This window comes from Pan paniscus, chromosome 13 (genome assembly GCF_029289425.2).
Source record: "Pan paniscus chromosome 13, NHGRI_mPanPan1-v2.0_pri, whole genome shotgun sequence".
NCBI classification, from domain to species: Eukaryota; Metazoa; Chordata; class Mammalia; order Primates; family Hominidae; genus Pan; species Pan paniscus.
This window is the reverse complement of record NC_073262.2, coordinates 135,473,392-135,495,045: the sequence shown is the minus strand read 5'-3', so window position 1 is coordinate 135,495,045 and position 21,654 is coordinate 135,473,392. Positions and strand designations below refer to the sequence as shown.

The following is a 21,654-nucleotide window of genomic DNA, read 5'->3' as shown; positions in this document are numbered from 1 at the left end:
ACCCATACTGCCCTCCATCTGAGGCCACCAATGCCACCTGGTCAGATGCAGCTTTTATGCCTGTGAGAAGAGATGGCGTCTAAACCGTGCTGTTCAGCAGGGATTTGGAAGTAGGGGGACAGTTAATGACAGGCATGGTGGCCACATACAGGATGGAAAAAGCAGGAAGGTGGCTGTGGGTCTCGAAGGTCTCTGGCTTGGCTGCCAGGCAGAGGCGGGCAGGTGACCACAGGAGAGGCCTGGGCTGCTGTCAGGGGAGACGTCTGTGCTGCCGTGGCACCCAGCAGCCAGGAGGACAGGTGGTTGGTGCCCAGATGCACCCAGCCTACTTACAGGACAAAAGCCAGTCAGAAAACGTGGGCATGGTGGGGACCGCTAAGAGGAAACCATGTGGAGTTTATAGAGCAATGTCAAAATCGTAATTTACAGGTGAAAGCAGTATGGGCATAATTTTTTGTTAATTGAAGAAAATTGAACAGTTGGAGAAGAGACTCTTTCTTACACTTTCATGGATAAGACCAAAGTTAACAAAGTTTTGGGGCCAAATGACAGTCCCAGGGAGGAGAGGGAAGCCCTTGGTCCCCCTACCCCTGTCCCGTAAGCATTTAGCTCCCCTTGGGGACAGAGCTGACCCTGAGCGTGACAGTCCTCACTGCTGGGTGCCACACCTGTGGGCTCTCTTGCCCTCCATTTGTCAGATGGAGGCTGTGTGTGTGTGTGCGCATGTGTGTGTGCAGGTATGCATGTGTATGTGCATGCATGTGTGCACACGTGCTTGTATGCATGTTTGTACACGTGTGTACATGTGTGCACTGTGCTTGCAAGTGTGCATGCATCGTGTTGTGTGCATGTGAGCATGTATGCACATGTGCTTGTATGCATGTGTACACGTGTGTGCATGTGTGCACACTGTGCTTGCAGGTGTGCATCATGTGCATGGTGTGCATGTGTGTGCATGTATGCACGTGTGTGTGCACACGCAGGTCTGTATGCATGTATGCGTGTGCATGCGTGTGTGTGTGTGTGTGTGCATGCTGCAGCATGGGGCTGGACTGGTGCAGTAGGGAGGTAGTCACGGTCAAGGTGGGAAATGGGAGGAAAGACCAGAAAAGATTAAAGTTAACGCAGCCTTTCCCTGTGCATAGAACATCCTGAAGAGGGTAGAAGAGAGGTCTGAGCGGGAGTGCACTGCTTTGGATGCCCACAAGGAGCTGGAAATGGTGAGTCTCGCCTCCTCTTGTGCTGTATCCCAATGCACTGTTTTCCTCATCCAGGCACACCTTTCCGGCCCTGCTCCCCACATGTCCGTGCGTCTTTTTAGAAAATGCAAATTTATTTTAAAATTCACTTTTGCAATCAAAAGAGTCACTGGGGCTTAAAAAAATACACCAGGCATGGCTTGGGTAGAGGCTTCTTTACCCTGCTTCCTGGCTCCAGCCTTACATACTCACCACCTGTCTTGTTACTGTGCCTGGCATGGATGTGGGGACAGCAGCGTGGCTCTCAGGACATTCTTCACCAGTGTGGAGCTCTGCGATCATGCACAGGCCCTGATTCCTCTCATCAGCTCCCTGGGATTGTTCTATGCAGGCATCTGGGGCCCACACAGACCCCAGGCTTGTCTTTGCCTGTTTTTCCATGTCTGAAACAGTCTCTCCTCCCTCCTGTGAGGCTCACCGAGGCTGGTTCCCACTCTCCCTGTGCCCTGATGAAGCCCTTTGCTCCGAACCCAGCCCTCCACGCCACTCTCCCAGTCCCCGGAGCTCAGTTGCCCCTGTGCATCTCTGTGAGGGGATTCACTGGCCCTGCCCAAGAGCCCTGGGCCTTTGCTGCCCAAGAGTGCAAGGACCATCTCTCCAGACCATCTCCTGACCCTCAGAGAGAGACGGCTCCTCCTAGAAGTTTGCAGCAGAGCAGGGGTTTTGCGGGAAGGGCCGTCGAGTATGTTTCAGTCCTCAGGAGCTCTTACCATGCCACGTTTGGCTCCTGGCATCAGCTGGAGCTGAGAGCCAGCTTTTGACAGCTGTGCTAGGGCACCTCCATTGAGCCAGTGACGCTGTCATGGTGGAGAGCAAGGCGGGGGATGTCCATATTCCACTTCTTTGTCACCCCATGGCAGAAGCTTAGTAAAAAGAATATCACTCTCAGTGGGCATCTGATGGTCATTCTCAGCCACATTGAGACATGAGGACTTCCTACCCTAATGCAGTCGGTTCCCACCTCGGGCCACTCCTCCTGTCCCTTTCCCAGACCAGTTGGCCACCAAAATTCCTCTGGCAGTTACATGCTGTGCCTAGTGAGGAAAGGCTGGAGCCTCAAGCAGGGTAGCCAGGGGGCATCCGCGACCTGTGAGCCAGGCAGCATCTCTAGGGGCCCATGCCCACCTCTGGAAGCAGAGCTTCCCTTTTACCTGATTGGATGTGAGTTCATTCCAGCCACCACCAGACAGCAGCCACATGGGGCCACCATGGCCTGTGAGGGGCCCACGTGCCCCAGAAGGCTCTCCCTGAGGTCAGCCCTGGGCCAGGGGTATGTTTTCTGTTTTTAAAGTTCTTTTCTGCTTTCATCTTCATTTTCCTTATAATGAAAGGTATTCTCTGCTTCTAATAGCTTTTTTAAAAAAAATCAAGGTTTATTTTTTCTCTGATTTATGAAAGTAATTATACTCAATACCAGGAAACTCAGAAAATGCTTGTAAGTAAAAAGAAAATAAACTTCACTAGCCATCTCGCCCTCCCTGCCGACAGGCTGCAGGTCGCCCTAAACAGACGCCTGTGCACACACACCTGTGCACAGCACACTCGCAGGGCACACACTGCACATACACATGGCACACACATAGCACATACACGCCCATACATATCACACACAATACACACTGCACACACACATACACGGCCCCTACATAATCACACAGTACACACTGCACACACACACAGCACATACCACACACAGTACACACAGCACACACATACACGGCCCCTACATATCACACAATACACACTGCACACACACACAGCACAGCACATACTTATCACACACAGTACACACAGCACACACACACAGCACACACTTATCACACACAGTATGCATAGCACACACAGCACACATGGCACATACATCACACACAGTACACACCGCACATGCATACACACAGCATACACACGCACACATAGCACTCTGCACATATGCACAGCACACAACACTGCACACGTGTATACACAGCACACGTGTATACACAGCACACGTGTATACACAGCACACGTGCACACGTGGCACATACATATCACACACCGTACACACCGCACATGCATACACAGCACACACATATGACCGTGCACATATGCACAGCACACACTGCATATACACAGCACACGCGCACACATGGCACACACAGCACACACACCACTGTATTCTTTACAAAAAGGGCTTGTGGTTTAGAAACAGCTTTGCCCCGCATTCGAGTGCAGGTGGAGTCCCTGCCTCTTTCCTGGATTTCTGTTCTTGCATATCTGCATAGATCATAATTATTTTAATTGAATCCATTGATGGCTGTTGAGGCTGGCGAGCGTGTTTCTCATTCCAGACAACACGGCACACTTCTCTGGGCATGGTGCTCATTTATGTGCCCTGACTGAGAGCCTGCAGCGAGCCTGGCCCTGTGCCAGGCCCCATGCATCACTGCAGAATTTTCTTTCTTCAGAACGAGTCCTCAGGAGTCCCAGGAAGTCCCTTGGTGCCTGGGTGGTCCCTTGGTGCCTGGGTGGCCACCCAGGGGGCTGTGGGGAGAACAGCCCGGAGCCCTGCCGGTCCGTCCAGCCTACAGAGGAGGAGGGATGCCTCATGCATGTGTTTTCTGGAGTTTGCTTCCTAGCAAGGGCAAGGCACCAACTTTCTCCACCCAAACTAACAGGTTTTCCCACTTCCCTTTGCCCCACAACGTGCTAGAAAGAGAAGCTCCAGTCTGATTGAGACTGGCCAGCCAGCCTCAGCTGTGGGCACAGTGCCTGGTCACGGTGGTCACTCAGCCCTGTCTGTGGCCTGACCGAGCTGGAGGAAGGGGCCGGGACAGCTGGCTTTGGTGGCCTGATGTGCCCTCCTTCTTGTCCCAGGTGGTGAAGGCATGCAACGAGGGCGTCAGGAAAATGAGCCGCACGGAACAGATGATCAGCATTCAGAAGAAGATGGAGTTCAAGATCAAGGTGAACCGGTGGGATTGGTGTGAGCCTGTGCCCATGCACAGGCCCCTGGCCCCGCCCCAGAGGCACAGATCACCGCGCCTGGCTGGCCTTGCTTAGGTCCTTGGTCACTGGCCACACTTAGGATCCCCTCTGCCCCCTGACCTCCCCAGCTGAAGCCACCCCGCCTGCCACCAGGCGTCAGACACCACCACGGTGGCCCGGACCTGTCTCCTGGGAGACGGGAGTGCGGGGCTACTGTGCGGTCCAGACCCACGCAGGGTGTGGACCCTGCTCTCACCTGCCCGCTGCGTGGCCTTGAGCAGTCAGTTTACATGGAGGATGTGGGGGGGCTGCTCCAGGGATTCTCAAACCAGGAGGATTTGGAAGTTACCAGCTTCCCCCAAACTTCACAGAAAACTTCAGGTATTCGTGAGCCCTGAGGTCCCCTGGGCCCGACTTTCTGGGAACTTGGCCACATCAGTGTGCTATGCCCACAGACGGTCCCTGAGGCCAGGCTTGGTTTGGGAGCTGAGCCCCACTAGAGGAGGCAGAGGCGTCTTCTGGGTGTCCCATGTAGCTCCACACGGGGCTGACCGATGGCTGCCAGGCACCTGCCCCTGAGTTGCATCGTCTGCTGGGCGGCCGTTCAGCTGCAGGCCTGGCCTCCTTGCCCCACGGGTCCCATTCTTTCCTCTCTACTGTGAACTCAGCCCCGTCTCTGATTCTGCATCCCACAGGCAGAGCTTGGTGGGGGCAATGATGACAGACACTAGCTGCCACACAGGCACACACACGGTATCCACACAGCAGTGCACACATGTAAACAGCAGTGTACATGCACACAAGCACGTGCACATAACTTTAAGCTCACATGTGGGTACACAACACAGTCCACACACATAGAAGTCCACATGCACAGCACACACACGCATAGCACACTCATGCCCACAGGGGTGCATGTTCACACACACACACACAGCCCTGCCATCTCTCTGCATCCGTCCAGAACTCGGCCTTTCCCCCCAACTTGTGCCTCATGTGTCGGGGTCCTGGGCGGGTGTCAGGGAATGTGACAGATGCAGCCCTGGGGGCGTGTCCTGGGGAGGGACATTGTGGGCACAGCCCACCTGATGCCCTTTCCCCGCTGCAGTCGGTGCCCATCATCTCCCACTCCCGCTGGCTGCTGAAGCAGGGTGAGCTGCAGCAGATGTCAGGCCCCAAGACCTCCCGGACCCTGAGGACCAAGAAGCTCTTCCACGAAATTTACCTCTTCCTGTTCAACGACCTGCTGGTGATCTGCCGGCAGATTCCAGGGTGAGTCGGGGCCCAGGGCATCAGGCGCTCCGGTGGGTAGAGGAGCGTGTTGGGCATTGGGTTTGTGGCCTGGGGGTTGGGGGTGTCGGGACAGAGCTTGGGCTCTTCGGTCAGGTTTAAAGGTCTGTTCTGCTGTGGCCCAGCTTTGGGCCTTTAGCCAAGGTTATTTCACCTCAGTTTCCCCTCCTGTAAAGTGGGGGTTTTACTCGTAGGGCTGTGAAGGGCCCAGCCCAGTGTCTAATACATAGCGAGTGCTCAGCAGGGTGGCCACGGTAGGGTCTTCAGGGTTGGCAGGACCGTGGTGCTGTCCCCTGTCCGCACCTGGGATGGGTCGCCCTTTTGGGGTGCGGGAGACAGGCGTTCAGGTGGAAGCTTCAGAAGGAGGTGAAGATCAGCCAGCGCTGTGGAGCCAGGCTTGTTGGCCTGCCAAGTGGGGCTCTCCTGGGACCCCCACAGGCCTCCTCGGGGCTGACACGCCTGCCCTTCTCCCTGATCTCCAGAGACAAGTACCAGGTATTTGACTCAGCTCCGCGGGGACTGCTGCGTGTGGAGGAGCTGGAGGACCAGGGCCAGACGCTGGCCAACGTGTTCATCCTGCGGCTGCTGGAGAACGCAGATGACCGGGAGGCCACCTACATGCTAAAGGCGTCCTCTCAGTGAGTGCCTCGCCGCCACACGCCCAGTGCTACCCGTGGCACCTTTCTGTGTGGCCTCAATGCCTATGGGCCTGTCCCCAGGTGGAACAAGGCACCACACACGCTCTGTGTGGAGCCGACCTGCCCATCCTTCCTGTCCAGACCCTGCGCCAATACTTTCTATGGAGTCGCTGGGGGTGGCTGCAGGTTCCTGGATGCGTGTACCTGTGTGTGTGTGCGTGCGTGCGTGTGTGTGTGTGTGTGTGTTCCCTTGGGGCTTCAGACTCTGGGCGAGTCCCTCTTTGGATGAGCCCTTTGAGAACCCTTGAGTCAGGCTGAGTAGGGAACCACCATCCTCCTGCTCCCTGCTGCCACTTGCTGTGTGGCATTGAGCTCATCTCTTCACCTCTCTGAGCAGCTGGGAGGCCTGCCCTGCAGCCCTAGGCCCCCCGCCCTGCAGCCCTAGGCCCCCCACGAGGGACAAGCAAGCTAAATGTGGGGAGAGATGCTTTGCAGGCCCTGAGCCTGGAACTGTGGAGGTTGCAGTGAGCTGAGATTGCAGTGCACTCGTGGAGTGGAACTCCCTCGTGGCCTGCGGAGCTGAGGCTCTGCCCTCCTCCCATCGTGGCCCCGAAGCTGCCCCTTACCCACAACTCACCAGATATCCTCCCCTGCCCAGACCTGGGGCTGCAGCTGACGTAGACCAGGGCAGGACCTGTCGGGATGAGAAACTGTGGCTTTGGTGGCGTGGCTGTGGCCACGGAATGTGCTCTTACGTGTTACTTGGTGGGACTTGTTACCCTGTGGGCTCACCCTCACTGCCTGACTTCTGAAAGCATCACAGGGGAACATCATAGAGGGGCTCCCCCATGCCCCTCCGTGGGTTCCTGTGTGTGTCAGACCCTGGACCAGCCCGTTTCTGTGGCTCCCCCGAGCTGTCCCTGGGGTGGGCTTGAGCGGTGCTCAGGATGGTGGACGCAGATCCGAGGGGCAGCTAGCTGGGAAGCCTCGTGCCACACGTTGGGGGGCTGCCGTTGATCTGCAGTTGGGGCACTGTCCTCTTCCTGTGCCAGGAGTGAGATGAAGCGTTGGATGACCTCACTGGCCCCCAACAGGAGGACCAAGTTTGTTTCGTTCACATCCCGGCTGCTGGGTAAGTCACCGGTGGGTAAGGGGGCGCCATTTGTGCTTGGGCTGGCCCTGCCGGATGCCGCAGGTGCACGGTGTGCCCTGCCTGGAGGGAAGCCCTCCCTGAGCTGGTGGTCTCAGAGGCCTGCACGGGCCTCCAGGGGCTGCTTCCTACTGGAAACTTAGTACCGGCCAATAACCTGGCATGGCCACACTGTGTGAATGCTGGATGGGCCTTAAGTGACAGGTACCACAAAGTCACCAGGAAGAATTTGGACCAAACTTCACTGCTGTTTTAGGTTTGCCAGTTGTCCGAAAAGTTTAACTAGAAAAAAGCCAGGTGCAGTGGCTCATGCCTGTAATCTCAGAATTTTGGGAGGCCGAGGCGGGTGGATCCCCTGAGGTCAGGAGCTCGAGACAAGCCTGGCCAACACAGCGAAACCCCGTCTCTACTAAAAATACAGAATAGCCAGGTGTGGTGCGTGCCTGTAATCCTAACTACTTGGAAGCTGAGGCACGAGAATTCATTGAACCTGGCATGTGGAGGTTGCAGTGAGCTGAGATTACACTGCACTCCAGCCTGGTGACAGAGGGAGACTCTGTCTCAAAAAGAAAACACAAGTTCAGCTGCCTTATGGAGAAGCTGCTAACCCTGACCACGTGAACCCTGTCCTGACCACCCCAAACCACACCCAGGGCCATATCCCAGGTACAAAAAATTCCTTCTGAAGTTTAAACTAAGGCCCCCTCATAGCCTTTATGCATGTATTTCTTCCCAGAACTCCTGGCTCTGTTAATAACGTTTTCTATGGAAACAAATCCTCTTCCTCAGACGAGCCCTTCTCCAGCTGCTGTGGGAGTTTTCCTATTCTAGGCAGGGCTCAGCTGCGGGCTTGGTGGGAGTGGGCAGGTGGGTAGTGCAGTGGTGGGGACGTGCCCGTGCCTCTTGTCCCTCAGACTGCCCCCAGGTCCAGTGCGTGCACCCATACGTGGCTCAGCAGCCAGACGAGCTGACGCTGGAGCTTGCCGACATCCTCAACATCCTGGACAAGACTGACGACGGTGAGGCCCAGGGACCTCCCCTCGGGGCCCCCAGGGGAACTTGCCCCACAAGGGATGAGGGGGAGGGGGAGAAGCAGATGCCACCACTGTCTGACAGGCTGGTGTCCTGCCGTGTCTCTTGCTCCCCGAGACGTTCTGCTTGGACACTGCCCATGCTGGCTTCACTGGCCTCTCTTCAGTGTAAAGGAGGAATTGTTTCCAGTGCCTCCCTGTCCTCCCCTAGAGCCGGGAGACCCCATCTTTCCTCCTTCGCAGTGGGCCCAGCCCAAGCAGGTGGCTTCGTGTCCCCCTCCCCTGGCCCTGGCCTCAGCACCCCCATCACAGTGGGAGGGAGGACAACCAGGAACATCTTAAGCCTGACCTGACCCAGACCCGACCCTGACCTGACCCAGACCTGTACTTGCAGCTTCAGGTAAAGCCTGTGACTGCCAGGCTCGGTGCCCCATGTGGGCCAAGAAGCCGCCCCCAGCTCCTGGCCACCCCTGTTGCTGTCATCAGTACCAAGCGAAGTTCCTCCCAGCCCCTGTAGAATTGAACACTGACCCCCTTTCCCTTTTCAAATCACATCCGTGTGTCTACAGTAATTGCTCCTGATCCAAATCCCCAAAGTATACAACCGCATCTTCCCCGCTTCCTCCCCTCCTGCTGGGTCCTGGTAGAAGGCCTCAGGCTGTGACCTCCAGGGGAGGCCTTCTCCAGGGAGTCCCTCTTGTGGGCTGTTCCCAAAGGCCCAGGGGCTCTCCTGCCCTCTTCCCATGGAATATAACTAGGCTGCTCCCCTCCCAAATGAGACCTGCAGAGGGCATGCCCCAGGCCTCTTAGCTCCCAGGTTGGGACATGCTACAGATCGGCCACAAGCTCTGAGCAAAGACCTGGTGATCTCTAGGGGAGGGGAGAGGTGGAGAAACAGGGCAGGGAGAAGCCAGTTGATGCTGAGACTACTCGTGCTGCCAGTTCCTGATGCACCCTCTCCACTGACCACACCAGCCCTCAGGAGGCCAGGCCTGGGAGGATCGGCCCCGCAAGAGGCTAATGACACAGTCCAGGCCAGCTAACCACATGCTCGGCTGCCACCCCCACCAGCCCCTTGAATGACACAGTCCACGCCAGCTAACCACGTGCTCGGCTGCCACCCCCACCAGCCCCTTGAATGCCTCCAGCTTTTTGGAGTGGCCCTTGGGGTCTCCTGGGCTCGTGTAGGGCAGCATAGAATTGCTGAGGGTCCCAGAGTGGGTTCCAAAGTCAACATGGAACTGCGTGGCACGGAGCAGGCCTTGTTCCGTGCAGGTGCTCATGCACCTCCCAGCTTATGGGGGTGACTCCAGTCTGAGCATCTCGGCAGAGGTGTGCAGAGCCGCTGCCTTTTGGGAAAGGCTAGCTGGACCCCTAGTGTCCCACCACAGATGGGGGCCCTGGCCAGGAGGGAGCCTCTGTGCAGCCTGTGCCCTGCAGGAGCACTGACCTGCTCTCCCTCCCCTCCCTGCACAGGGTGGATCTTTGGCGAGCGTCTGCACGACCAGGAGAGAGGCTGGTTCCCCAGCTCCATGACTGAGGAGATCTTGAATCCCAAGATCCGGTCCCAGAACCTCAAGGAATGTTTCCGTGTCCACAAGATGGATGACCCTCAGCGCAGCCAGAACAAGGACCGCAGGAAGCTGGGCAGCCGGAATCGGCAATGACCCCCACCCAGGGGGCCAGCGGGAGCAGGGCCTGCATGAGACCCCGACAGAAGGTGGGGGGCTCTGGGAAGCACAGGCCAGCACCTCCCCAGGTGGCAGGATCTGGCTTGGGGTGCCTGGCCCTCATCCCTGCCCACGCAGTGAGTGCTCATGTGTCTTGGCCCCTTGCTCGCAAACTGGATAAAGGGTGCCCAAGCCTCTCCTGATGCATTTGTAAACAAGAAGGTTTCAGCAGTATTACACCACCTCCCTCGTGCCTCCGAGGGGGTGGAAGGGGGTGGGCACACTCCAGGGCCCCCCATGCCCCTGGCCCCCAGGGACTGGAAGAGGCTCCCAACCCAGAGTGTCCCTGTGGGAGGCAGGCAGAAGGTGACAATTGACACGATTTCCTGCACGCGTCCTCCTCTACCTTGGAAACAGAATCCACCAGGCACAGATGAGGCCGCCCTTGCCTGACGGAGCTTGATGAGCAGCCATTGGTCTCCGGTTCCAGGACTGAGAGCCCAGCTGCCTCTCCCCACCCTTCCCCAGGCCTCTGCCAGCCTCTGGCTGCACGGTCAGGCCCTGCCCCACAGCAGGCCTGCCAGAGCTTGGCTGGGGACCCCTCCCACCTCTGGCTCCCTGATGGGCTGGATGTAACTTGTGTCTTCTAGCCCCTTAAGGAGCCCAGGTGTTTTAAGGAATGAATTGGTCACTGCATCTTGTATCGATTATGGTTCTCAGAAAAGCAAATATCACTTTTGGCTGCATTAAAAGAAGCATCATATATAAAATAAAGAAGACGAAGGTCTACTCTTTATTGCCCTCATACACAAAGGAAGGGGGTGTTTGGTTCCAGGTAGTGAGAGAAGAGCACCCCTTCAAGGCTGGTCGAGGAGGCATGTCCCAAAGGAAGAGTTCAAGGCGGTTTCCAGAGAGGAAGGAACAGCCAGGGCCTTGCCTCAACATGGGAACGGATTTGGGCCTCCACTTGTAGGACTCCAGAAACAGAAAGGGCTGTTTGACGGAGCTGGGGACGCCCCTCTGCTGCAGTGGAAATGAGGACACAGCTTTGGAAGACCGTAGAGGCCCCGAAGTGTCCATGGTGGGGGGCCCTACAGGGGATCTCACCACAGGCGTGGGGCTGGGACTTCCTGCACTGCCCAGAAACAGGCCCTGGGCCCTTCACACCTTCAGTTACCCAGAGCGCACCCCCTCCCCTCGCCCCAGCTCCACCTCAGTGTGCTGAGGGGGTCCTGTGTGCCCAGGACCACGCGCTCTGCCAGGACACAGTTTCCCTGCTCGCCAGAACAGGCCTCTGGTTTAGATCCAGTGGGACTTTGTAGCGTCTTCCCACAGGCCACAGCAGGGTGCTCGGACCTCAGACCCTCTGAGAATCACAGAGATGCACAGGCATGTGACACTGGTTCCACCGGAGAGGGAGGCCCCCTGGTCCCAGTGAGGGGCTGTGATGCACCCGTTGGTGGGGGAGTGCTTGCAGAGTGGGGAAAGGGAAAGAGGGGGCCATCTCTCGTCCCTGGAGGGGAGGGTCGGGAAGGAGTTGGGTGGCCATTGGTCCCCGTGCCTTTTGAGGCTGGGAAACAGCATGTTGGGTTGGATCATCCGCTCTGATGAAGGCTTTGGTTACTCAAGGTTATGTGAGATGAAGTCAGTTAACCAATTAGGAAAATAGGTCAGTTTCATAGCACTCCTTTATAAGCACAATCATTGAACTCACAGTGTATTTTGGGGAGACTGGTTGAGTGGGAAGCTGTTAACAGACTTGGATGAGGCCTTGACCCCATCCCGCAGTGTGTGAGAGGTGCGCGGGCACCACCTGGGCTCCAGTGTCCAGGAGGAGAAAGTCATGGCAGGAAACAGTGCCATGGGGAGCTCAGGGACACCAAAGGGGCCAAAACAGCTGCTAGAGAAAATGAATTTTTAAAAAAGAGAAGCAGCTTGCCCTCCAGCAGCATTCCCACTCAGGAATCTTCAGATACATTAAGCTGTCCCCAAGGGGTCTGCTGGCCTCCAAACTGTCCAACCCTTCCCTCCAAAGGCCCTGGGGACTGGGGTAGGGACCAAGTTCCCACTTCCTGCTGTGCTGAGCAGGTTAAATGATCAAAGGATCAAAGTTTACATCTCTAAATGCTTCCGAGGTGGGGACCCTAGACCAGGCTCCTCACCCTCACTCCGCCCCGACTCTCTGAGGGTGAAGTGGGGTGAGTAGAGCTGGGAAAGCCGTTTTCTCTCCCTGAACAAACCAACCGTGGGCGTGGGGGCTGCCGGCCCCCAGCCAGGCCTGGGGGTGAGAGTAGGAAGCAGGGGCGGGCCGTGTCCGGCGTCGACTCTCGACTCATCCTGCTCCTGAGGCTCCCTGGGCAGAGGGGGGCTTGGGGCTGCTGGTCTGAGCCCGCGGATGGGGCCCTGGCTACAGGACTCAGAGTCAAGACGTCCCCCAAAACCACGCGGCCTCTGGCTGGGAGAGCCGACGGCCCCTGCCCTCCCCCAGCCCGGCCTCAAGGAGCGGCGGGCCCCGGGGTCTCCGTCGGCCTCTCCTGCCCTCGCGCTTACCTCCTCACGGAACGCTCTGAACCCCAGCGGAGCGGGATGGGAGGCAGGCCCCGGGGAGCGCGGCGAGGGCCTCGGCCCGCGCCCAGGCAGAGGAGGCGGCGCCGGGAGAAGGGGCCGCCCGTGGCGTGGCCCTGACCGTGACGGTGCCCCCGGACGGGCTAAGACCGCTGGCCGCACACCCGCTCCGATGCCCTGGCGGCCCCGGCGCAGGCGCACCGGGCACGCACATGCGGCGCGCTCCTGAGGCACTCCAGCCGTGGTGCACGGGGACGCCGAGCCGCGCGGCCCTGCGCGCGCTCAGGTGCACGCCACACGCAGGCGGGCTCGGACATGCTGTGCGCTCACGCACGCCCCGGCGCCCCTGCGGGGAATTCGGGCGCGCCTCCGGACCCGCGCGCGTGCACGGCACCCACCCTCGGCCCCGCGCGCACCCCCGCCCTGAGCGCTCGCCTGCGCGCGCTCACGCTCTGGCACACCTGCATGCGCGGACACGCACGCGCGGACATACAGGCGCGTGAGGAGTGCAGCCGAGTCGCGCCGCGGCCGGGCGCGGCCCCTTTATTCGCTTCAGGAGGCGGAAAACTTTCTCAGCGCGACGACCACGAGCGCCAGCACCACGCAGGTGGCCAGCAGGGCGGCGATCACGATGGCCGCGATAGCGCCGGGCCCCAGCGACCCTGCGGAGGACGGAGGACCACGTCACCTGCTAGCCCCCGCCTGGCCGGCCCTCTTCCCCGCGCCCCCGCCCCCCGCCCCTCCTAATTTCTCCCTCTCCCCTCCCTCCCCCGCCCCGCCCGTACCGCCGCCCTGGTCCAGCCGCTCCTGCGCGGTGCTGTCCTCGGGTCCTGGCGCGACGGTGGGGGCTGGGGGACCGGTGTCCACGGGCTCCCGGCCGGGGCTGGTGCTCTCCACGGGGCCTTCTCCCGACGGCAGCTCGGCCGGCTCGTTCCACAGCGTGGGCACGGGCTCCTGTGGAACATCGTCTGCAAAGCCAAGGAGAGGTGCTGGGGCCCCAGGTGACAGGGCCGACAGGGACGTCACCCCCCACCTCTAGGTTAAGCAAGTTGCCGGTAGCGCTGTGTGAGGGGTCTGGGCTCAGCGCTGCACTAGCCCTCACATTTCCCAGGCTAAGAAGCTGAAGCCAGTGCGTTGCTGCCTCCCATTGGGCAGGGCCGGTGGGTGGGCAGGAGGAGTGTCTGTTCAGTGTAAGGGAGGTGCCCCCCGCAAAGCCCTTCTCTGCTCATAGGGTTGGGAGTTGGCAGGATTTGGGGTACCCAGGGACCAGAGAGCAGAAAGGAGACGTTCTCAGTCCCACAGAAAGCACAGGCTGAGATGCCTGCATGATAACCCCCACCCTGTATCCTCACCAGCCAGCCCACCCCAGTTGTCCTCCCCTGACCACCACCCCAACCCTGGGCCATCCATCCCCGGCAACCAGACAGGATGCCCCAGAAACGCTGGAAAGCTCAACATGGGGATGGTAGGTCGGCTCTTGGCCTCTCCAGCCCAGCCAGACCATCTGACATCACAGTGTTAGCAGGGCAGGCCTGCCCATGTCCTAATCTCTCTCTCTCTCTCTCTCTCTTTTTGAAACAGAGTCTTGCTCTGTGCCCAGGCTGGAGTGAAGTGGTACGATCTCGGCTCACTGCAGCCTCCGCCTCCCGGGTTCAAGCAAGCGATTCTCCTGCCTCAGCCTGCAGAGTAGCTGGGACTACAGGCACCTGCCACTACACCCAGCTAATTTTTGTATTTTTAGTTGAGACGGGGTTTGCCATGTTGGCCAGGCTGATTTTGAACTCCTGACCTCAGGTGATACACCCGTGTCGGCCTCCCAAAGTGCTGCGATTACAGGTGTGAGCCACTGCGGCCGGCCCCATGCTCTAATCTCAACTGGGATAGAGACTGTGATCCAGGGACACTCGACCCTCAAGCTGGTTCCCTGGATGAGCTTGGGGATGTCCCGACACCTCATCTCTTTGACTCCAGCTACTCTGTGGTGTGGGAACTGCTTTTATCCCCATTTCAGAGACAAGAAAGCCAAGGCTTGGGGATAAGGTGCCGTGGTGGTGAGCACAGGTGGGCTGAAGGCCTTGGACAGTTGCAGGAGCGGTTGTGCTGCCCAGAAACAGTGTAGGGAGGCTGCCGTTCTGTGAACAGACCCTGCCGGCCAGCCGGCGACCCTAGGGCACCTTTTGTCCCTGCGGGTTCCATCCCTGAGCGCTGGGGCAAGAGTCAAGCCAGACACTTGCCCTCCTCATAGGTTCACCAGCACCCAGAGAGGCGGATGCTCGAGAAGACACAGAGGTCCTTCCAGGGTTTTCTGGCCAGTTGTGTCCATCTAGGGCAAACCACGCAGAAACATCAGCCAACCCAGACTCAGGGTCAGTCTTAAAGTAAATGGGCCTTCCCAAATGTCAAAGTTAGGAAAAACAAAGAAAGGCCGAAAGGTTCCAGATCAGAGACTAAGGAGACAGCTCAACGTTCCTGGACGGGGAGGGACAGGCCTGTGATCGGAGACTCAGGTCCGTTGGTGAAGTTTGAACAGGGTGTGGCTTAGGACTGCCTCAGTGCTCACTTCCTGGTTTTGATAGCTGACTCTGGTGTGTTAAGAGAATGTCCTTGTTCTTAGGAAGAATTTAGGGGCAAAGGAACATGACTTCTGCAACTTACTCTCAAATGATTTCAGCATTCAGATAGAAAGAGGATTCAGCAATGTAGCAAAATGTTGGCAGTTGGCAAGACTAGGCGGATGGACTCCTGGAGTTCATTGGAGTATTTGTGCAACTTTTCTGTAAACTTCACATCTTTCCACAATAAAATGTTAGCAGGTCCCTGGCTTCTGGGCCTCTCTCAAGCCTGGAGAGGTCAGTTGCAAGGCTCAGCTCTGAGACAGCTTGCTGACCTTTCACCTGACCTGCCACATTCCCCAGGGCTGGCCCAAGGCAGAAACCCTTTCCAGAAAAGACCTCTGGCAGGAGGCCCCATGGGTGGAAGGCCCATTGACCCCCAACTAGGGGAGGCTTCCCTCCCGAGGGGCCCAAGGCTGCACTGTAGCACTGATGTCTCTCCAGCCTCCCGCAAACCTTGAAGACCACCCTGAGAGGAGGGGAAGTGACCCAGCCAGGCCTCCCATGTCGCGGCCAGAAAGGCAGGGGTCTGCAGCCTTGCAGTCCCCATGGAAGGCCCCAGGCCCCTGGCGTGCTGCCTCAGGCTTCTGGGGGCTGGGCAGGTAAAAGGCCTGAGTGTGCCCACCGCCTGGCAGGCACCAGGGTCTAGGCTCGCTGACTGCCTGAACATGTCCAAAGAAATGGACAAATGACACACCCAAGACAGACTGGCAGGTAGGCACCTCCCTGCATCTGGAGGCCGCGGCAGGGCTGCTGGGTACCAGGCCCAGCTGAGCCGGGTGGCATCTGCGGGAATCAGCCGAGGAGTGGCAGGCCTCCAGCCCCTGAGAAGGCAGGGCTCAGTACCCAGGCCAGCCCAGCAGGGGTGAGCTGCCACCCTTGACGGTACCCTCTGAGCAGGGCAGTGGGGAGCCCCACTCAGGCCCTGTCCCCATCTGTCCCCCGTGACCCAGCCTGTCTCTGCTGCCCCCACCACCAGACATACCTGCCCTGGCCTCCTCCCACTGTACACAGCCCCCTCCTGTCCAGCCAGGCCATGAAGCTTTCTAATCAGGAGGGCTGGGGCCTATCCTTGCTCCATGCCCCAATCCACCTTCCTGACCTGTAAGACGGGGGTTCAGACTATGCTGTCAAGCATCTTGCACAAGGAGGTAACTGTGTGAACACCAGCATCTTCAGCTGCTGCGTCTGGCCTGGGGCGCGCCTTTGGACACGAGCCCAGTTGCTATGGGTCTGCAGCCGCTGGCTGCCACAGGAATCCATCACAGGCTGGCCCAGTACCCATCTGCACCCAAGCGGCCAGGGCCCCAGGAGCCACCAGCTCCCTGCCAACCTAGGCTGGTGCCCAAGTGGCAGACACATAGGCTCGGAATGACAGCCTGCACTCAGCCACCGATCCACCAGGAAAAGGGGTGCCGCTGCCAGGGAGGGGCCGAGGCACTTCTTATCCTCATCTATGTTTCTAGAATTTACTCCAGTAAGAAGGGAAAGCAAAGCTGAGAGGCAATTCCCATCTTCCCCCAAATCCATCCTTCTGGGAAGCTGGGAGCAGAGCAGTTTCCCAGCAGGAGTCCTGTCCGGGGAGGGGGGAGATGGGGCAGGAGCGAAGGTGTGGAGGACGGAACTCACGGCATGCCAGGCGGGCAGTGAATAGGCCAGGGTGACAGAAAGTGAGGTTGGCAAAGAGGTGGGGCACGGAGGACCCCAAGAAAGTTCCATGGCGGTAATGAGGCCCAGACTCCATTGACCAGAATTAGCCATGTGGTGTGACTACGCACTCTGACCCAGGGAAGCAGGGGCTGGTGGCACTGCCACAAGCCTGGGCACCACGGGCTCTCTCCCAGCCCCACTGGCCCCAGCCGCCCTGCCTTTTGGTAAATAAGTTTGTTCTGACCACAGGGCCCTGAGGCCAGGCGCCTCTGCTCACAGACAGCCTTTGTGTGGGCCATGAAGGGCCTTTTCATCCCTGCCCTGGCCTCCTGCCCGCTCAGCCCGGCCTGCTCCCACCTCAGTAGCTGAGGCCACAGGCCCCCAACAGGGAGGGCCTGTGCCTCAGATGGGGCCTGGGCCTCAGCCCACAAGGCCGCTCCTTCCCTTCCTGTCTGCTACAGGACCCCAGCCCACAGAGCCCAGGGCCGTGTACACACCTGTCCAGAGCTCCCAGCCCAGGGGTGGGGTGCTGAGAGCCTCCCAAACGCTCTCGCAAGAACAACAGCCAGAACCCCAGAGACTCCGGGGTTGGGAAGGCCTGGTCTGGCCCCTGCCGGGGGCCTGCCTGCTCTTGGTAGGACACATGGAGGGAAGTGGGGCAGTGAGGCCAGGTGAGGTCCTGGCTGTCCCCCAAGGCATCCTGTGGTGGCAGAGGAAGCCCACCCGCCTACAATGATTAGGGACAGTCTGGCCTGGGAACTCTGGCCGGCAGCCTGGGCCAGGAGGGTCAGCCACACAGGAGTAGGAACCTGGGCAGGAGCCACAGGCAGCCCGGGCCCAGCAGGCAGGAGCCAGGGCCTCCCCTTCGGCCCACACGGACCACCAGGCTGGAGAAGCAGCTTCCTCCCAGTGAGGGGGCTGCAAAGATCACAGCCCCAGGATCCAAGCCATGGAAGATGCCACCTTCCCCTTTAAGTCCCTTCCCCCCATCCTGGGAACACCGCATGGCTCGCCTAGGCTGGCGCCTCTTCCACAAGGGAGGCTGGCGCCCTCCCAGCTTGCGGGAGGAAGTAGAGTTCTGTTGAGACCACCCTGTGCCAGGGAGGGGCTCGGACCACAGAATCCACATTCGCGCTAACTGGATGTGGGGCCCATCCCAAAAGCTCCGCACGTCTGAACTCACGAGGCCTCACAGACCCCTGTAAGTGAGGCAGAGCGTGGCAGTGTCACCATCCTACAGATGAGGAGAAGGCACAGAGAGGTTAAGAAACCGCCCGGTCAAGACTGAGCACACCCTGGCCTCAAGCTTCTTCCTGGGCGTCCAGGGAGAAGCCAATAGTCCCCGGGGCTCCTCGCTGTCACCCAGACCTCCCAGGGTGTGGCCGAGGGGGCCTCCCCAGGCCTGTCGTCCCCCAGAAGCTCTCCCCAGGCCATGCTCTCATGACTGCGGTCCACCTTTCTCACAGATCCACGGACGCCCTCCAGAAGACCCAGGCTGCAGGGTCCCTGAACCCCGCTACTGTGACACAGAAGCCGGCTGCCCTTTGGTCCAACTCCCGGCCAAGAGGAGCAAAGACCACCTGTAACCCGTCTGCGCCCTTTGTCTCTCAGGCTCTGAAGCCAGCCTGGGCCAGTCTTCCCCTCTCCACAGGGCCCTTGGGAGCCTGCCAGAGGCCTCCCTCTCGTGGGACCCCAGACTCCGCCACTCTGATCTCAGTCCAGAGGTCTACAGCATTTTGCAGAGGGATCTTGGGCCTTGTATTCTCTCCCTCTCTGGAGCCTTTTCCCAGATGGGGACAGTACCTGGGTCCTCATTCTCTAAGGACGTCGCAGAAACCAGCAGGGAAGCTTTTCAAAGTAATCAGCAAGGCTCTGCACTCCTCTGGCCCCTCAGCTGCTTGTCCTGTGCCTGGTGCCCCAGCTGCCTCCCAGACCTGGGAGACTTCAGATTTTAAAGTGCTAGAGCAATACCCATGTCCCCCTCAACAGCAAAACATCCCTGGGCCTGCCCCCCAAGTTGTCCTCCTTCTCCAGAGGCCATTACCCCTCCTGCTAACAATTTCCTGAGACGTCCATCCCACACAGCTGCTGCCAGCCGGCCTCACAAGAGCTCTTCGCAGAATCACCCCAAATAGTCGTCCCATCTCCTGTGAGAGGGCTTCCTCCCCAGTGAACGTTGAAGAATCTGGCCCCAAGGTAGTTATCGGCCCTGGGAGGCTAGTGGTGGCTGAGACAAGGGCCTTCACCCCTTACCTGTGAGCACCGCAGGGGCCAGAACCCCGGAGACCAGCAGCAGCGCCATGCGCAGGGCCAGACAGGATGCCATCCTGGACGGGAGTGAGGGCAGCGGCGGGCGGGACGCACGGAGGACTGCGCTGGTTAACTTCAGGGCAGTGAGAAAGAGGCATCAAAGGGCTGGGAAGGGTTTTCATCAATGCAAACTCTGTCCTCCTGGGACATCGTGCCCGCACCTCCCCACCCCCCCACTCCCCCCACCAACACACACACACAAGAGCTCACAGAACAGACCTGCTTTCCTGAACCTGGGAGCAGCCCCGCTCTTGGAGAGGGAAAGAGGAAATTGCCTGTGCTCTCTCTCTTTCTCCACCCCGCAACACACACACACCTCCCACATTTACTCCTGGACCACTGAAAGTGAAAGGTTTTCAAGCTTTCTTGTGCAAAAGAATCACCCAGGGAACTTGAAACATGCTGCTGCCTCTGGCCACTGTGTTTCAGTGGGGCTTGGGTAGCCCAGGGAATCTGCATGTTAGTGCCTGTGGCCTGGGCTTGGGGAAATTTGGCCTGAAGCAGGCAGCACTGAGCGCAGGATGGACTCTGCTCACCTCTGGGTTCTCCATGCCCGGCCCGGAGTAGGTGCTCAGTGCTTGTTGAAGAAGGACTTTTAAAGCAGTTTTGATCCAAACCCTCAGGCAGCTCTAGTCTTTCCTAAAACGCTCCTGTTTCCTCTTTCGCTCTCTGCCTCCCTAGACCCCTGTGCACTTATGACATCCATTTCCAGGCTGCGCCTGGCTCAGAACTTAGCCCCACTGCCCACTGCTTCTCAACAGCTCCACAGGGTACCTCACGAGCGGCTACAACTTACAGTGTCCAAAGCAAACCTTGACTCTACTGCCCCTTCCCTCACTCAGTCAATGGAATCCCAGTTCCCCACTCCCAGATGTTCTAGCCACACAATGAAGTCATCAAAGGTGTCTCTTTCCCTCACTTCCCACGTCTGAGCCCTCGGAGTTCTGTCAGCGCCCCCTACTTCACACCTTGATGGTTTCCCACTGCGCTAAGGGCTTGCCTCGGCCCTGCTCAGCTTCCCACCCACGAGCTCTACGTTTCAGTCCACTGGCCGTGACTAGGCTCCCCCAACAAACCCCCAGATCCTGCCTCAGGCCTTTGCATGTTCCCCTCTCCTCCCAGAAGGCAGTCCTGTGGTGATTATATGGCCACCCCTTCCATTCAAGCGTCAGCTTGATAAGTCAGCCCCTCAATCCCATCACTTTAAATTTCTTTTTAGCATGCGTATTTATATGAAATTACCTTGTACCTACCCTAACAACTTCTCCTTGCCTCCATATCCATAACTAGAATCAGGTATCAGCATTCCTATGGAGAGCAAGCACAAAGTCTGACTTAGGAGGAAATAAGCACAAACTAAAAACTACTGTTAATTTATGCTAGCAATAAATTAGTGTCAAGTTAGTAAGATACGAATTTTGCTAATTTATATTAATAGAAACATGGTGTGGGAATGAATTCTAAGGTGTCAGACTAAATAGGCAAGATGTGAGTATGACATTAGATCAGGCCACATTCTAGACAGGGGTGTGCTTAGTGAAGTCTGAATTTAATGTTTCAACCTAAGCATCTAGGAGCAGCTCTGTTTGCCTGGCTGACCAAAACCTAGGCTCAGTAAAAGCCTGGATGCTATGAGATTGAGAAGCCTAACTTAATGAAGAAGGGGATACCAATGGCTTAGTAAGAAAGGAATGTCGGGGTGGATTTATCTTCGGCGACCACACTAAGTTCTCAGTAGGTCCCATAGTACACACTATTCACCGAGACACTGCGAGATGCATTAGTGAAGACCGGCAACTTTAAAAAGATAGGTTGTGGCTGTTTTTTATAGGCCAGAGTTGATGATGGGATCACTGATTTCAGAGGAAATAATGTGATTCTAAAGTAGCAGAGGCCAAGCGGCAGCAGAGGCCGGGTGGATGCCAACCCTGCCATGGATGGTGAAGATGAAATGACCTGGCCAGGTGCGGTGGCTCCCGCCTGTAATCCCAGCACTTTGGGAGGCTGGGGCAGGCGGATCACTTGAGGTCAGGAGTTCAAGACCAGCCTGACCAACATGGCGAAAACCCATCTCCAATAAAAATATGAAAATTAGCCAGGCATGGTGGTGCACACCTGTAGTCCCAGCTACTTGGAAAGCTGAGGCACAAGAATTGCTTGAGCTTGGGAGGTGGAGGATGCATCTCAAAAAAAAAAAAAAAAAAAAAAAATGACCCATCAGAATGTTTTGATCCCTAGGAATAAAACAGCCAGCCAGTCTACTAATGTATTACTTGATATACAAAAATGAACAGGTGAGCAGAAATCTGTATTTACTATAATGGAGCATCAAGGTTCTCACTTGGTTCCCAGAACCAAAATCTCTTGATAGAGAGGGAGGCAATTTATCTTTAAGGAAGGACCCTGCAAAATGGCCACAAGTACAGACAGTGAATCTTCTTCCAAATCTTCCTCAAAGGTTTAGGCAGTCGTGGACCAGAATAGCTGGGCACTGGCGGAAAGGAGATGCATTTGT

At 57.8% G+C, this 21,654-nt stretch overlaps 2 protein-coding genes across 6 annotated transcripts in view; one reads left to right on the top strand and one right to left on the bottom strand.

The window, feature by feature from the left end:
• Window positions 1-10,779, top strand: part of NGEF (neuronal guanine nucleotide exchange factor) — a 43,529-nt gene extending 32,750 nt beyond the window's left edge. The window contains exons 7-13 of the mRNA XM_008965728.5: window positions 1,146-1,220; window positions 4,113-4,202; window positions 5,332-5,495; window positions 5,996-6,151; window positions 7,204-7,283; window positions 8,216-8,320; window positions 9,809-10,779. Of these exons, the coding sequence (XP_008963976.2) occupies window positions 1,146-1,220; window positions 4,113-4,202; window positions 5,332-5,495; window positions 5,996-6,151; window positions 7,204-7,283; window positions 8,216-8,320; window positions 9,809-9,999 (861 nt within the window). The 3' untranslated portion in view covers window positions 10,000-10,779. The remainder of the gene's footprint in view (window positions 1-1,145; window positions 1,221-4,112; window positions 4,203-5,331; window positions 5,496-5,995; window positions 6,152-7,203; window positions 7,284-8,215; window positions 8,321-9,808) is intronic.
• Window positions 10,766-20,435, bottom strand: SNORC (secondary ossification center associated regulator of chondrocyte maturation). 5 transcript variants are annotated; one of them, XM_063595306.1, is made up of 4 exons: window positions 13,964-13,992; window positions 13,353-13,535; window positions 13,029-13,229; window positions 10,766-11,025 (listed from the first exon to the last, which is right to left on the bottom strand). In XM_063595306.1, the coding sequence occupies exons 1-4, from the start codon at window positions 13,975-13,977 to the stop codon at window positions 10,941-10,943; spliced, it is 483 nt and encodes a 160-aa protein (XP_063451376.1). In that variant the 5' UTR covers window positions 13,978-13,992; the 3' UTR covers window positions 10,766-10,940. The 5 variants fall into 5 exon arrangements, with proteins under 5 accessions (XP_063451376.1, XP_054965208.1, XP_034811262.1 ...); XM_055109233.2 differs by lacking the exons at window positions 10,766-11,025; window positions 13,964-13,992 and adding exons at window positions 19,083-19,212; window positions 20,393-20,435 and having other exon boundaries at window positions 13,075-13,229; XM_034955371.3 differs by lacking the exons at window positions 10,766-11,025; window positions 13,964-13,992 and adding exons at window positions 19,083-19,212; window positions 19,359-19,480 and having other exon boundaries at window positions 13,075-13,229.
• Between the last annotated feature and the right edge of the window lie 1,219 nt (window positions 20,436-21,654).